Genomic DNA, 16,536 nt, shown 5'->3' with positions numbered 1-16,536 from the left:
TCTCAACAATCTAGAGTTTTTACGAAATTGGTCATTTATGCAAGCGATTTAAAAGTACATCACTTTCAGTAAATTGCTTTTAATGTTGTATATCATTTTTAATGGTGTGTCATTTATTATATTATAATTATTCTTTGTTTTTTAAAAATTAATTAATTACATGAAACTAAAAATGTCACCTCCACAAATAATGAATTGCAAAATTTCTCATCTTTCCAAAATTTACTAAAGTTCTTGGGTTCATTCCCTTATTTCAATATTCCTCGATTTTTCGCATCTCTTGTTGCACTTCAGTGTGTATATCGTCTTTAATGGTGACTGTATTTAATTCAGTTGTCAGTCTTATTTTACTAAATAGTAGTTTTCCCCTATATCGAGACACTTTTTTCTAGAAATGTTAACATAAAATATTTTTAGGATTGAGATTAGTTAGTAAAAAAAATTATTTTATCTTATCTAAAATTACTTTGATTTTTAAGACCATTTTTTTAAAATTCAGTTAAGGAGGTAGATGGAAATTTTTTGATATTTTTTGCCCAATGTAAAGAAACTGTACTTGTGTACTTATAAATAGCCGAATAAATAAACTTAATGTTTATGAATACAAATAAACTCTTTCAGAAATGATCAAAAGAACAAACGGTTAAAACATAAGAGAAAATAGCACCCACGTGTCTGCCCCTGTTCCTGACCTTACGCAACCTTTATTGCTTCCCACGTATTTGTAAGCAAAATCATCTTTTTTGCTATGTTTTTTTAATTTTCTGAAGCCATCGAAAGATGACCACATAAATCATAGGTGCGAAAATATCATCTCATTGATTTTTAGAAATGAATGACTTTAGTGGGAAGTATACTTCCCACTGCCTTTTAGAGGGTTAAGGTTCTAAAATATGTTCCTGTATCATGTAATCAGTAGTAATATCTGCCGCCAGGTGGAGACTATTGGTGATGCTTACATGGTTGTGTCCGGTGCCCCGGATGTAGAAGAAAAGCAGGCGGACAAGGTGTGTCACATGGCTCTAGACATGGTGGATGTGATAGGAGACCTCAAGGATCCTTCCACTGGAGAGAGCCTCAAAATAAGAGTTGGTACGTCACTATCTTTATTAGAATCAACATTATACAAAGTAGTCGCTTAAAACCTATAAGTTATCGAATAAAGAAGCCTGTCATTTTATATTATATTACCGTTGTTGAACAGCCTGCACAATTTTTTGGGTTTACGACTACAAATGTTCAACTCCGTATCCTTGTCATTTTGTAACCCATGATCCGTCGACCACTAAGGATCTTTTACGTCACTGTGGTCGGTGCTAGCCGGATTCAGAATTCGTACCTAACAGCCGTTGCTGAGATTCCTACCCGGTTCACTTTAATGGAAGGCGAACGAGCCATCACGCCTCCCTCTACAGTAAAACATGAGTTAGGAAGATTTATAGTTTGTCTAAAGTAAGAAATCCCCTATCCATTCGTCTAGACATGTGGCGGTGACTATGGTAAATGTGGGACGGCTGTTTAGGACAGCCTTTCGCTCGGGTCGGTGAGGGAAAGGGAATCTTTTTCTTCGGTCTATTGAGAGAAACTACCCTCCCTGAAATGCTCTATTCTTGCTTCCATAACAGCGGACGATCTCTGACTTTGTAGTGGGGGAGTTCTTACCGTAGACAAACTATAGTAGTGTCATAGAGGGTCGCCCACGTTCGAACTGGATTGTGTAGTTCTATGCGACGTAAATAAATTACCTACCTAACTGGAAAAAGTACATTTTCTTATTCTTTTTTGTCTACTTAACCGCGTGTATTTTAAGCCATTAACATCAGACCACTTCAAAAGCTGGGTTTACGAAAAAATATAGTTGTCTCGAGTTCTCTACTACTTAAACTTTGCTCTAAGGACACTGTCAGTTCCAAATATAAATATTTTCTGATTATTATAAATTTTATGGTTGATATCTCGCTTGGTTCTTCAAAAAAAAATAAACAATAAAACACTTGTGCCACCACTTACAACCTTTTTAATAGGAGATCCGTCTTTTTAGAAAGACGATAAGTACTAATGCATTGAAATATTAAACCATGAGTCCCGCAGTGGACTGATCGTAAAGACACGGTTCCGCATCTCCGTAAGTCACGCATCTTTGGCTGCGGTCAGTAAGCGAGTGGGTGACCACATTGACCAGCCTGCGTAGGGCCCAAGGGTGCGTGGTATAGATCCTCGTTAAACTATTCTACCGTAAAGTGCTCGATTTCGCACAAAGGTCGTCGGACTACGAAAGCAGGGGAGTCATCCCCTCTGCAGCGGCTCAAAATTCCGATGGCGTGTCTTCGGATCGCAGCCCATTGAGCATCTCCAGTGCGACGTAAATTAAGAACCTACCTATAAAATTATACCAATTAAACCATGAAAATTACACGTTAATATGTGATCTACGATCACTGGACCAAAAGTTAGTTAGAATTTTCTACTAACCATATCTTAACCATACCTCTTGTTCTTCTGATCATAGACCTACATGTGTTTTGTAGGTATCCACTCTGGAGCTGTTGTTGCTGGAGTAGTCGGTCTTAAAATGCCCAGATACTGCCTTTTTGGTGACACTGTAAACACTGCTTCAAGAATGGAAAGCACCAGCGATGTAAGTCTCTTATTTAAAAATAATTCAAATTGAGATATTGCCTTTATCCCTTATTCTTGAACACCTCATTGACACGAGGACAATAAACAAGCAATTTTTTTTAAATACAAATGATCAAAGATGTCTTGGTGTTTGATATTTTGAAAATATCTATAAGTGAAAATGTTACGAAACTCAGCCGTATTCTTTGGAAGTCGCCTCAACCTTAGAGGAGGGGACGGTGGATCAAATGTGGGGCGTTTTAAAATTTATTTTAAGATATCAAACACGGTAACCTTCCGGATCTGCGCCACTTCTCCTGAAGGGTCTATCGCTAGTAGAATTTCCCTTGTGCTCCAAACAAGATATGTCGGAATTAACAGCTACTTAAGATATCAAATACCGCACTTCTTTTTTTTTTCGATCAGACGCGAATTAATCAAGATATCTCCATTTTTAACTATTCGTACTCCCTTTCCATTTTGCGATAAATACGCTGTATATGAACTAAAATGCAAAGATCTGTAGGTCCAATATTTTATTTTATTTTATAACTAGTATGGAACAGCCGACCCATATTTGGTTTTTTACTATCTAAGTTCGAATCAGAGCACTGAGACAGACAAGCCTTCGTGGAGGACTTTTTTGGTGAAACCAATTCACACTTGCATTACATTGATATTTTTAAATTTCATAACCGTTGAACAACCGACCGAATCTTCTGTTTACGACAACCAATATTCAACTCCTAATCCTTGCAATTTTGAACTCAATCCTGAAGACAAGGGAATTCCTGGATCAAGTACTGGGAGAAATTTGCCATAGAGGAGAACTTTTTGAGGGAAGTAACCCGCATTTGCCTTACATGAAGAGAGCAACTACGAAAACCTCTCACGGTTAGCCTCACGGCAAGAAGATTCTAACTCATGATCTGTCTACCACTGAGGATATTTTACGTCATCACTGTAATGTGCTCATTACATATATAAGAAAAGATAACGAAATCTTCCAAAGGTTAGATCGGTGGCAAGGGGATTTTAATCCATATACTACTGGCGACATTTTATGCTAGAACTGTGGTTGGTGCAAGAAGGACACAGAATTTATACCGACCAAACATCGCTGCGATTCGAACTAGGGTATCCTCAATGGGAGGCAAGCGCTGTTACCCCTGAGCTACCGTGGCTCTTTAGGTCAAATAGAAATTCTGTAGAATCCAAATCTGCAATAACAAATGGATTCCTATTTAATATTTTGGGTTCTCCCACCTTTTTTGCAGAGAGTGAGGTTGGGATCAATTTTAGCATCATTGAAAGCATCTTTCAAAAATATTCCACAACTGCCTTTTCAGAATTTCGACCCGATGCTCACTTCTTGAGATATTTGACCATTGCCATGCTTTTAAAACAACATTAAAAGTAATCCCTATGATTTCTAGAGCAGATGGCGGTGTACTTTTTTTTTCTTCAAAAAAACTTCTGGTTTATTGTATCCGGTTTATTTTATCACCACTTGGCTAGCGTGTGTTTTCTCGTTGACTGTTGTCGATTTGTTAATTATTTAAGCAAGTTAAAGTTTTACTCGAAGAAAGATTCGTTCGCTAAAATAACACGTTTGCAAGAAAATTATATGCCATGTTACGCTATAATCTAATCAACCAGAAATAAAAATGACTTCATTAAAGATTTCTTTGAAAATTATGTCTCTTTTATAAATCAAAATCTAAATTATTCTAAGCGATATTACCTTAAGACAAGTTACCATTGTCCAATAGGGGAATATAGATCTAATGAATCTTTAAGCAAATTAAATTCATTCTTTTATTTACTTTAATTACGCTATAACAAAATCAAATGTTCGAAAAAAGAAAGATCAGTAGAATAAATAATAATAATCTAGCTGTGATTTTCTAACCAGAACTTTTCTAGAAGGATTTCCGTATGTATATTTATACTTACTATATGACGCCCGGTGGCTGAGCGGTAGCGCTTCGCGCTGTCGTGCCACAGGTCCCTGGTTCGATCCTCGGGTCGGGCAAGGTTGACTCAGCCTTTCATCCCTTCAGTGGGTCGATAAATGTGGGTGAGTACCAAGCATGCTTGGGAACTAAACACTGGGGGTTCCGCGTTTGGCTGACCATCTGACCGGAACATCTGCTCCTGCACCCCAGAGCCCAAGGTCAAGAAAACTGAGATGGGCACAGTAGGCCTTGGCCCTCTATGGGCTGTCGCGCCTCTGAGTTTAGTTTAATATTACTATATATTTACTATTTATACTTACTATATTTATACTTTATTGGAATCACCATTCATTTATTTCATATGCACTCACGTGTATCTTTTATTTCAATTGTTGCAGGCTCTTAAAATTCACATCAGCGAGGCTACAGCCCAGCGTTTATCTCCAGATCAATGGGACATTACAGAGAGAGGTTCCATAGGAGTCAAGGTTTGTACATTAAAGTAATTACACATGCATATTAGCCAATGTAATTCCTCAAAATGAGGATAAATTTATGATTGTTAATTATTAAAAAATAACGCAGTATAAGTTGGAAAAATTTTAGTGTGCTTTTTTAGCAAATTTATAAAAAAAGATATCCTCACTAGTGCTACTCTATCCTATTCAGAAAATGCGATGCAGAATTCCTAGTGAAGACTATCAAAACACGATATCTTTAAAGATCAAATTTATTTATTGGCACAATTTATTTTTCTTCTTTTTAAGTTCTATGCACTTAGCTGCTCTAGAGTTGGTTACAGTGATTTCTATTTGCTAAATATTTTCTTTTTCTTCTTTCCTTTACTTATATACTCGGTTAAAGAATTTACAAAGCGCTGTCTGCATTTGCTCAAATTTTTCCGTCACCCCATGGCAGTATCTACATACATCAGCAAAATTACATATGTAAGATGCATAAAAATTGTACACAAAATCTCTGTTGTTTAAATTCAAAAAAAATGATACTAAATAAGAGGAATTCAATAAATGATATGAAAAGAATGGGATAATCCCGCCTATACTATAAAAACCTATAAATCCGTTTTTTTTCTTCCTACATGGAGTTCTGTTTATTATGCTCTAGAATTGTGGTAAGATATAAATTTAGTGATGTTCTAAAAGAAAGGCTCGAACCGCGTTGCTCATGCAGTATGTTGATAGAAAGGGGTAACATCTCATCCACCCAAAAGATAATTTTTTTGCTAACTATTTTTTTTTTAAATATCCAATTTTGGGTTTACGACTACTGATGTTGAACTCCGTAGCCTTGTAATTATGAACCAATCCAGAAGACGAGGAAACTCCTGGATCAGTACCCCCAGAGGTATTAATTTATTATGAGAACATAGAGGACTTTGCAACTCGACTGATTTAACATGCATCAGTCACCATTTACTACACCGGGAGACTTTGACCAGCCTGGGATCGAACCCACAAACTCTTGGACGTGGGCCCAGTTCCCTATCAACCAGATTATCCCGGCCCTCTGCCAACTATTTGGTTTTCTTTGGATCGCAGTCAGCTAACATCAGAATTATTGAGGATGATACTTCGACAGATATTTTAAGTGTCACGTGAACTCTTTTCTTGCTTACGGTTTTTTTTTTTTAAATAAATTTAATTTGATAAGTTAAATTAGTTAATTCATTGTTCCAGCTGGTGCCTTTTAAATACCCCCCGAAGCTTTCTTTATAATTATAAAAGTAAATATTTCTAAAAGGGATGATTTATAGGTGATAATAGTGTAGAGCGCCGATTATCCGAACCAATCGAGAGCAAATCCGAATAATTTGACAAGTATGAGAACATTTTTAAGTAAATTTCCTTCACACTTTTTCTAGGCTTAGGATAAATAAATATAGTAGATCTTTTAACTTTTTCAGACTTTTTAAGGGCACCCCCCGAGAGTCAGAAGAAGCCATTTTTCAACACTTTTCTAGTATTTGAATTATTATTTTTTTTAAAGAAAATTGAGAAAACACGCGGTCCTTGAACGATCTGTATAATTGGACGATCCGTTCGGATAATCGGTGCTTGACAGTATTGAAATAAAATATTTTCATTTCAAAGGTTGAATTTAATCAACAGATGAGACGATAATATGTACCTCCCTCTGTCTTGCTGTCTGGGGTTTGTGCTACCTAGTGTATATATATATATATATATATATATATATATATATACACTGGTTATCATAAATTAAGGAAAAATCACAAAAATAGCGATAACTCTTTCAAAAGTAAGCCAAACCGTGCAAAATTTGCATATGTTGTCCACTAAGAGTAGCTGAGTAAAATTGCAATATGCAAATTAGTGGCGCTGCACTCGGCTTACGTCATCTGCCTGGAGCATAAAAGTCCAAGTTTGAGAGAAAGCACACAAATTTTACTGTGATTGCGACATTGAAAATCTGAGATAGCCAATTCGTAATAATGACCTCTAGGCATCATTTGCCTGAAGAACTACGATGGAGAGCCATCGGGAGACTAGAGGCAGGGCAGAGTCAATCAGAAGTGGCCAGATGGCTAAATGTGAGTCCATCTGTGGTTCATAGACTTTGGAGGCAATTTCAAACCACAGATTCGGCATCTAGGAGGTTCAGTCAAGGACGGCCAACTGTTACGACCAGTGCCGATGACCGATATTTGACATTAAGTGCACGCAGGAATAGAACCGCTACTCCGACACATCTTAGATCCTCTCTTGCTGCAGCCACCGGAAGGTTGGTGTCAACGTCAACTGTGCGCAGAAGGCTCCACGAAGGTGGTCTGTATGCGAGACGACCAGCCATTTGCGTGCCGCTCACATCACGCCATAGGAGAGACCGTTTGCAGTGGGCCCGACAACATGTCCACTGGACGTCAGATCAATGGAGGCCTGTTCTCTTTACGGATGAGTCCAGGTTTAGTCTAGAAAGTGACAGTAGACGTTATTTGATATGGAGAGAACCTGGGACCCGTTATCATCCATCAAACATCCGTGAAAGAGATGCATACGGAAGAGGCAGTGTCTGTGTTTGGGGAGGCATATCCTTAGGAGGGCGCACATACCTCCATGTCTTTCCAAGGGGAACCGTGAATGCTCAGGTTTATCGAGACAACATCCTTGATGCTTATGTGCGCCCATATGCCGGGGCAATTGGTGATTGCTTCCTGTTACAGGACGATAATGCAAGACCACACAGAGCTCGCATTGTTGATGATTATCTTCAACAGGAAACAATTACTCGCATGGAGTGGCCAGCTCGATCCCCGGACTTGAATCCTATCGAGCACGTTTGGGATGCTCTAGGGAGGCGTGTATCTGCCATCAATCCGCCCCCTCAGACCCTTGCCACGCTTGCAACTGCTTTACAAGAGCAATGGCTCTCACTTCCTATTGAACTGATAGACCGCATAATTGAAAGCATCACACATCGCTGTTTGTGCTGTATTGCTTCTAGAGGCAATCATATTCCATATTAAAGGTACTTTTTCTATTGCAAACCGATACTTCCAATTTGTTTATTTTATACATGTGCTAATTTCTATACTACTATTAATGTCTGATAATTTCTTTTTATGTTGTTTAATACCTTACTATGTGTTGTATATTGTGGGTAAGTTTCATAAAATTCCATGTGTAATTTCTTGAGTTATCGCGATTTTTGTGAATTTTCCTTAATTTATGATAACCAGTGTATATATATATATATATATATATATATATATATATATATATATATATATATATATATATATATATATATATATATATATATATATATATATATATATATATATATATATATATATATATTTGCGTTTATTAATTCTTAATGCATATATATATTTTCAGGGCAAAGGCCAAATGAAAACCTATTGGCTGAATAATTACAAAGGCACTCCCAGACGAAAAGCTTCTCTTGACATTTTACCACCCATTTCGGACACAGATCGCCAATATTATTCACCAGTGACGTTAGGATCGACTCGAGCGAGGGCTCTTTCTGTAGCACCTTCCCTGCTGTACAGTCCAAGGAGAACCAGGTTCGATTCATACGAAAGTCCCGAACGCCCTAGGTCAGGAGGGAGAGTGCGATTTGCGAGCAGTGCTTCGTGGTTTGCACCCCCTCCAACCACTGCATGGGAGGATAACTCTGAAGTCTCAAGTAGTCACTGTGTTTGCTGCCAGCAATCGAAGATTACAACGCCTGGAAAACCTATTAAAATCATCAAAACCAGACGTTCTTTGAAAAATGCCGTAAAAAGGATTTTGATTAGTCCTAAAACGTCGTCCGACGATTCTGAAGCAACTAGTACGAAAACTTGCATTATAATTTAATATCAGAAATATTGTTTTCATCAATATCTTTGAAGCAAAGATTGTTTGCTTTGAATATTTCAACAGAAATCGTTGTCTGACAGGTGAAGTTTTCCTGCGTTTTTTTATCAAACGATGCAGAGAAACATCGCATCAAACGATAATTTTCCTAAACAAAAGTTATTATACTTTAAGCATAGAATCTATAACAAAGCAGAAAGAAACTTATTAAAACTTATTTATTATTTTTGAAAAAGAAAAAATTCCAGGCGATACTTTGCTTTATAAATTGCAACTTTTACAAACTTCATTCATTATAGTGCTTAAATAGTTCTTCTCATAGTATCCTTTTTTTTCAAACCATTTGAAGTTTCTTCATACTTTCAGTAAAAAAATTATTTAATTCTATGTTCAAATTATTGAAAGTATTCCACTTTGTAATGCTTTTTAAAAATCTTTTTTTCACCCATTTCATAAAAAATCTTCTTAATAAGTCAAAAACATTTCGGAATAAGCTGAAAGGCAAACAGACAATACATGGTTGCTTACACTGTCTTACAAGGATCTGCAATTTGAATATAAAATGAAATGGTCTGTTCAAGATATCTTTAAATGATTTAAGTTTTATATATATATATATATATATATATATATATATATATATATATATATATATATATATATATATATATATATATATATATATATATATATATATATATATATATATATATATATATATATATATATATATAGCACAATAAAGACAAAAAACGAAGAAAATTAATAAGTTTTATTTACTGCGCATAAGTTGCAGCAAGTATATAGAACTTATAAAATAAATTAAAAATATCGAAAAAACATGGAAAATAATTATAAAATTAATGAAAAGAAAAGAAGAAAAATTATTAAAATGAAACAGTTTTAAAAAATTAAAAAAATATATATACATATATATTTAAAAAACCAGAAAACAAAAAAAAAATAAAAAGATATAATCTCTTCATCACCTCACACGATTATATCCGCAAAAAGGAATACTTTCTAATATTGCATCAATAAAGTCAAAAGATAAATACATCAATACAATAGTATCAGGAGCACTCAAGAAAATTGAAAAAAAAAATAGGACACATCATGCAAAAAATATATCAAGCAAAAAACAGAAAATAAAATGAAATCTATAACGCGAGAAACAAATTCAAATGAACTTACATGTAGCGGAATCCTTCAAGATTGATTAAAATATTTTCGTAATAAGATTGCCAGATTACAAAATATGAAAACAGAAACTCAAATGGAGGTAAAAACGTATATAGAGGGAATTTGTTTTTTTGGCACTTTCTTACTGCAGTATTAATGCGTGTTTGATTTGTTAGTTACCAAGGATTGGCCCGAAAATGGATGTGCGCAAGTTAAAAATATTATACTAAATAATTTAACGAATTTTATAATTAATATGATGTTGCAAAATGATTCAGTGGTGAATGGGTGTATTAATTAAAGAAACCATATTTAATAACAAACAAATTTAATAATAAAACAATAAAATATATGATACGAAAAGGGGCTCTCCAATGAGCCAGCCAGTTCAATCCATTGCCTGCCACATAAGTGTTTACAGAATTATAATGAGTGAGTGATTACAACGCCCTCTTCTGGTCAGGCAGAAATTTGTAACATATGAATAATTAAATATCAACCTTATTAATTATAAACTTCTTTAAGTTCTATAGTATAATATTATTATTTATATTCTTTGAGTACTCCTCACACTATTGTATTGATATATTTTGCTTTGGCTGTATTGATACCATATTAGACAGCACTCCTTTTTGCGGATATAATCGTGTGAGCTGATGAAAAAATTATATCTTTTCATTTTTTCCTAGATTTTTATATTATTTTTTAATTTCTTTTTTTAAATATTTTTTAAAAATAATTTATTTATATATATTTAAAATAAATTTATTGAAATGAGAAAGACGTTTAGCACTAAATTACCCAAGGAAGTCATTTTAAATACTTTTTAATTTTAATTCGAAAAACAATGATGTATACAATGACGCAATTTCTTAGAATTTTGTGACTTTTCGTACATCATATAGTTTTTTTTATTGTTAATATTTACTAATAACTTGTTACATAACTGCAAATAATATTAAAAAAAATTTAAAAATTAATTTTAAAAAAAATTTTTACACATTAGTTATTCTTTCACAATCCAGTCCTTTTGACTGCTTTTGGGCAAATATTCTAAGTTTCTGTCTTTTTAGTGTTAAAAGAGAAAGTTCTTCCAAGATAAACAAGTTAAATATAAAAAAAATATCATGTATATCTCAAAAAAATCTTTCTTAATATCTAATGACATGGTCAAATAATTGTTCCAAGAAATAAAGGGAGCATTCTAAATAATATTGGTGAAAAGCTGTTTTTAAAAAAATATAAATAATAATAAAAATTGATCTTTTTAAAGTTTTTGAGTACGCCTTACGATAATTTGATCTCAATCACATTCCGAAAAAAATTGTTTAACGTTGAAAAAAAATTAGAAAAATTCAAAGCATTTTAACTGCTATAGAATAACTTTTTTTTTTCTTTGGACAGTTTTTAACATGCCATTAAAATAAATAAATAAAATGAAATAAATGAACGAGTTATGTGAAACGGAGTTAGTGGAGGGTGCTGTGAATCTTTTAAAATGTTGTTGTAAAAGTTACACTTCAAACGCGTGATGACGCCTTCCCTTCCTTTTATGCAGAGTATACTGGAAAGTCTGTTTAACTCAAACTCACAAAAATATCCCTTAAATCAGCTATGAAAACATTTTTCGGCGGAACTCCAACTTTATAAGTTCAATAAATAGCATCAGAAGCAGCGAATATACTAACCTTACCAAAGGACTACTCATTATGATTAAAATATTAAGATCTGATATAAAATATTAATATGTGAAGAATAAAATATTTTCCTCGTTCTATCAATCATAGTCTTAAATTTAGGTTTTGTATCAGATATTTAAATTCATCGTTAAGGAGCGTTTAAATGAGTTCCTAGTGCATGCCTAAGATAAAAATGAGCAAAATTATAAGTTTGGCAAAAGAACTGATATGAACGGTGAATCATCAAAGAAACATAATTCTGTATTCTTTGAATTTGGTTATTTTATTTTAAATTGAAAACATTGTTGACAACTTTTGAATTTTTTCATAAATGCATCCATTCATTTAATCAAAAAAATGGTTGAAAAATATTTAACGATGTATTTCTGAAATTTTACTTTCATTTTCTCCTTCTGCTTAAATAATTTTACATAAATAACCGAAATATCAAACATATTATGGAGTATTGGTTATATATATACAATGAAAGGTTTTAAACTTTTAAAAAAAAAAAATTTCAATGAACCTATATGATCCTTCTACAGAGACCTATTATTCATGCACTCACCTTTTGTAAACTACTTCAGAAAACATGCATTCAGAGACGTATCCGCAATACTTTGGTTTGAATACATGCGTATACTTTAGTAAGAAAACGTCAATGTTTTAAATTAACAACAAAAATAACGCTTCATCTTTGAGAAAGCCAAATAGAACTTGAATGAGCCATTTAGTGGAGCGTTTCATTCAATTGGGAGACATATTCCTCCAGTATAGACAAATAACTGAACGAAGTATGAAGCAATACATACGGATGACATATAAAGACGAATTAAACTATGTGTTTAATGATTTATTGTAATCTATTTATTGTGTTGTTAACTGTGTAGTTATAAATTTTGATTAATAAATTTAACTTATGAAATAATGTTGAATTCATACTTCATAGGTGAGCACATATCATTGAAAGAACCATCACTTCCATTTTTGTAGCACAGGTGCTTCCCAAAGTGTGGTACGCATACCCCCCGGGGTATGGGAACAGCTTAGCGGGGGTACACCAAGGCTGAAAGCCCTTATATAGCAAGACGGAAAAGAGCAAAAACTGGTACGAAAGTCATTTCCATACCTGCCAACTCTTCCGGTTTTCCCGGAAGATTTTTTTTTTTTTTTTCATATTTAAAGTGCTAGCAAAATTCATGTTATTTCTCTAAAGTTTTTAAATTATATTAATAATTATAAATGAGTTTGACCCCCACTATATATAAATAATTACAACAAATATATAAAAAGCATATTGGCCATCACTACAGCGAATTTCAACTTGGTTAAAATATAAATATCTTTTTGAGTAAAACTGTTTTTCGGTAATTGTTTTACTACCACTTGGAAAATCCATTCTCGAAAAGAATGAATGTTCGCAAGTATGCATTTCATTTTAGCATTTTTTTTTCGAGAAAAATAAAATATCTGTAACTATCAAGATTTCTTCTAGTTTTAAGATATAACTGCTTCTTTTCCAAGATAAAGTAGAAATTTTTGAATAATTTTAAAGAAAAATAAGTAAAATTCTCCCAAAAACTATCAATAACTGAAATGGTTTCACTACCAGCCTTTCCTCTTTTCCGTCTCGCTTTCATCCCTGGGGTACACGTTCTTATGCGAAATATCTTGCAACAAACGAACATTTCAAAAAATTTTATTTAAAAATAAAGCAAGCCATGAAATTTTATGATTGCGTATTTTTCTATTGACTACTTTTTGCAGAGATAACAGTTAATAATTAGTGGTATCAACAGCCAGTTGTGATTTTTAACTAGTGCAATTTTTTTACAGTTAAAAATACGTTCATTTTTTGAACAGTAACAAGAAAGAAATAATAATACAGTATAGTGCGGCTTTGAGGAGAACTCCCCCAGATTAAAAGTCTGGAGCTGGCTGTTACTATGGTAACAAGCGTGAGCACATTTCTAATGGGGGTGAAATGGAGGAAAGGTGTAGATTGGTTTACTCACGACAACCTATGCCAAGATTAAGACAAAACTATTCTCCTCACACCCCCATTCGAAGTGTCCTTTCCTCGTAACCATAGTACCCGCCACGACGCGAGACGGGTGTCTGGAGGAGTTCTCCTGAAAGCCGCACTATAGTGTATCTTTAATGTGATCATGGTTTTTGTCATCAATTGCTTATTGTTCTCACTCGGTTCTCTATTCATATTTGAATATTAAAGTTACCGCTTTCACTAAGATTACATCATATAATGTTATCAGTATTTTTATTGATTTTCATTTCATCTATTTATTCTGAATATACAGAAGGTAGATAATATTTACGTCGCACTAAAGCTGCCCAATGGGCTATTGACGACGGTCTGGGAAACACCCATGGATAGGATCCTCTGTAGAGGGTATCTCATTTGTGGGACCACTTCCTCCATTTAGACATCGATCTGAAAGGGAAGACAATTTTCTCCAGATTAATGAACCCATGGTACTGTTCTGCGACCGACCACAGGATTTTAAATTCCACAGATTATACAAGCACGTATATCGCATGTACTCGGTGGGTTTTAGCGGAGTCGGCCGGTGTATAGAGAAGGAACCTTTTCTTTACTTTCTCTGCCCTAATGTTTGAATTTCCCAGAATTATTCATCTTTTACCTAGAATTCAATCTCTTACATCCCTTTATCAACTGCAAGTTGACAGGAGCGAGATGATATGCTGTTAATGAAACGTGATTTTCTTCCTCTCGGAAAAGCGGAAAGGATAAAAACAAAAGGGAGAAAAACGAACCCGTTAGTTAGGGGTTTTGTCAACATTTTATGTCCTGCTCACTTACAGAGAGTAGGACAATATGGATGGCAGAAATCCAACTAGTTTAACATTGAAACAAAAGGTTGACATTTTATATCGTTTGGCCCAGAAAACTAACGTTCTTGATAGGGTGCAACTCTTTAGTAATTCCATGGCATCGAGTTTCTGTTAAAATGATCAGAAATTGCTTTGCATAAGCAGGATTTTGCAAAAGAGTTTTCCTGGCAACTGAAGAAATTATAGAACATCCTTGAAACCTGACGCGTTCGAGTTATGGATGGGAATTGATGAAAATATCCTTATAACTTCCAGAGTGATGGAATCAGAAATTTATCAGTTGTAGGGAATAAGACGGATGATGGAACTGACGAATCACATGAAGAATGCCTTGATGATGAGCTACAATTGTTGAAAAAGTAAAATCGACAACTAAAAAATTTTTTTAATAAATATTATTTCCCATATTAAAACTTTAGTTCATTAGATTTCCAAAATCCTTTAAAATTTTATCTGATTTCTAGAAAAAAAGTAGTAGGTAGATGGGGATTTAATGAAATTTTTTAACCAATGTAAAGAAGTGGCCATAAAACTGAACTTGTGCATTTATAAATAGCTGAATATATAAACTTAATATTTATCAATGCAAATGAACTCTTTGAGAAATGATATAATAAACGAACGATTAACGCATAAGAGAAAATAGCGTCACTGTGTCGGTCCCTGTTCTTGACCCCACGAAAACCTTTATTGCTATCCACGTATTTGTAAACAAAAGCATCTTTATTGGCGATCGAAATGGGCTATAGGTGGCGTAGAGCAAAACTCTCTAGCTATGGCAACACTTCACATGCTTTCACCATTAGCGTGTGGAGAGTCATAGGAGAAGGAAGCACGTTAGTTTCTGTCCTGATCTTAAAATTGATTAAAAACTATTAAGTTTGGAAACTTTTAGGACTCCTGCTTACCAAACACAAAATTAAAGTTTAAATTAAGCCTTAAAAAAAAAAAAATTGTGTCCAAATCAGCTGAATAACTTAACATTCTGATTAAGAACGATTTATAAATAAACTTCTGAGAAAAAAACTGTAGATAATTAGCCATTGTTAATTTTTTAAAATTACACTTAATTTATTTTTATATTAAAACAAAATTACGGTACAAAAATATAAGAGGAGTTTTTTCCTTCAATTTATTTTTAAACTCATTATGCAAGCCTCAATTTGTAATTTTTCTTAATTTGCCGATTTATTTATAGCTATTCATCTGTAAAGAACTCGAAAGAAAACAAAAATTTCAGTCATTAACAGAAAATGCAAACAAAGATATTTTCTTTGGTTGCAATATTTTCTTTGTGGTGACCAAAAAGAAGTTTCGTCACCAATATTTTGAAATAAAAAGGATCAATCACCTGAAAACCATATACTTTGAGCTTTCCCAGAATTCAATGGGAAAATCAAAAACTTTAGTTAACTCTTTTCTAATGGTATACCATGTTGTACCAGCCATAAGCAAAAGGTTAAATATCTTTTAAACTTCAAAATGCAACCAACATTTTAACTGAAAAAAAGTTTGTCTTAAAAAAAGTCATTAATTTTTTTTTAAACAAGTGCCTTTTTTTTCTTGAAATTCTTCTTCAAATATCAAAACAGTGCAAAATTTTTTACCCTTATAAGATAAAAATGCAAAGGAAAAATATATAATTTTAAGAAGAATAAAAATTATTAATAAATAAATTTTATTAATAATTTTTTCTCTCTCTTTAAAAATATTTTTTTTCTTGTTTTCTTTGTTGTATTTTAATCTTATTTTACGGGTTCAATGTATTTGCAGCTTATGCGCAATAAACAAAACTTATTTTTTCTCAATTTTCCTTGTTAATCTCCCTTTTTTTTAATTTGTCTTTTTATCGTGTTATAC

General features: G+C 33.4%; 1 protein-coding gene across 1 annotated transcript in view; it reads left to right on the top strand.

Annotated features, from left to right (window-relative positions):
- LOC107446729 (soluble guanylate cyclase 88E) overlaps nt 1-9,133 on the top strand; it is a 55,193-nt gene extending 46,060 nt beyond the window's left edge. The window contains exons 9-12 of the mRNA XM_087163196.1: nt 936-1,092; nt 2,529-2,638; nt 4,976-5,065; nt 8,456-9,133. Coding sequence (XP_087019322.1) covers nt 936-1,092; nt 2,529-2,638; nt 4,976-5,065; nt 8,456-8,941 — 843 coding nt within the window. The 3' untranslated portion in view covers nt 8,942-9,133. The remainder of the gene's footprint in view (nt 1-935; nt 1,093-2,528; nt 2,639-4,975; nt 5,066-8,455) is intronic.
- Nucleotides 9,134-16,536: the final 7,403 nt, after the last annotated feature.

Source organism: Parasteatoda tepidariorum, chromosome 5 (genome assembly GCF_982258835.1).
Source record: "Parasteatoda tepidariorum strain Cologne lab strain chromosome 5, Ptep-v5.0, whole genome shotgun sequence".
Classification (NCBI taxonomy): domain Eukaryota; kingdom Metazoa; phylum Arthropoda; class Arachnida; order Araneae; family Theridiidae; genus Parasteatoda; species Parasteatoda tepidariorum.
Note: the sequence above shows the minus strand (reverse complement) of the source record. Positions and strands in the feature narration are given on the sequence as shown.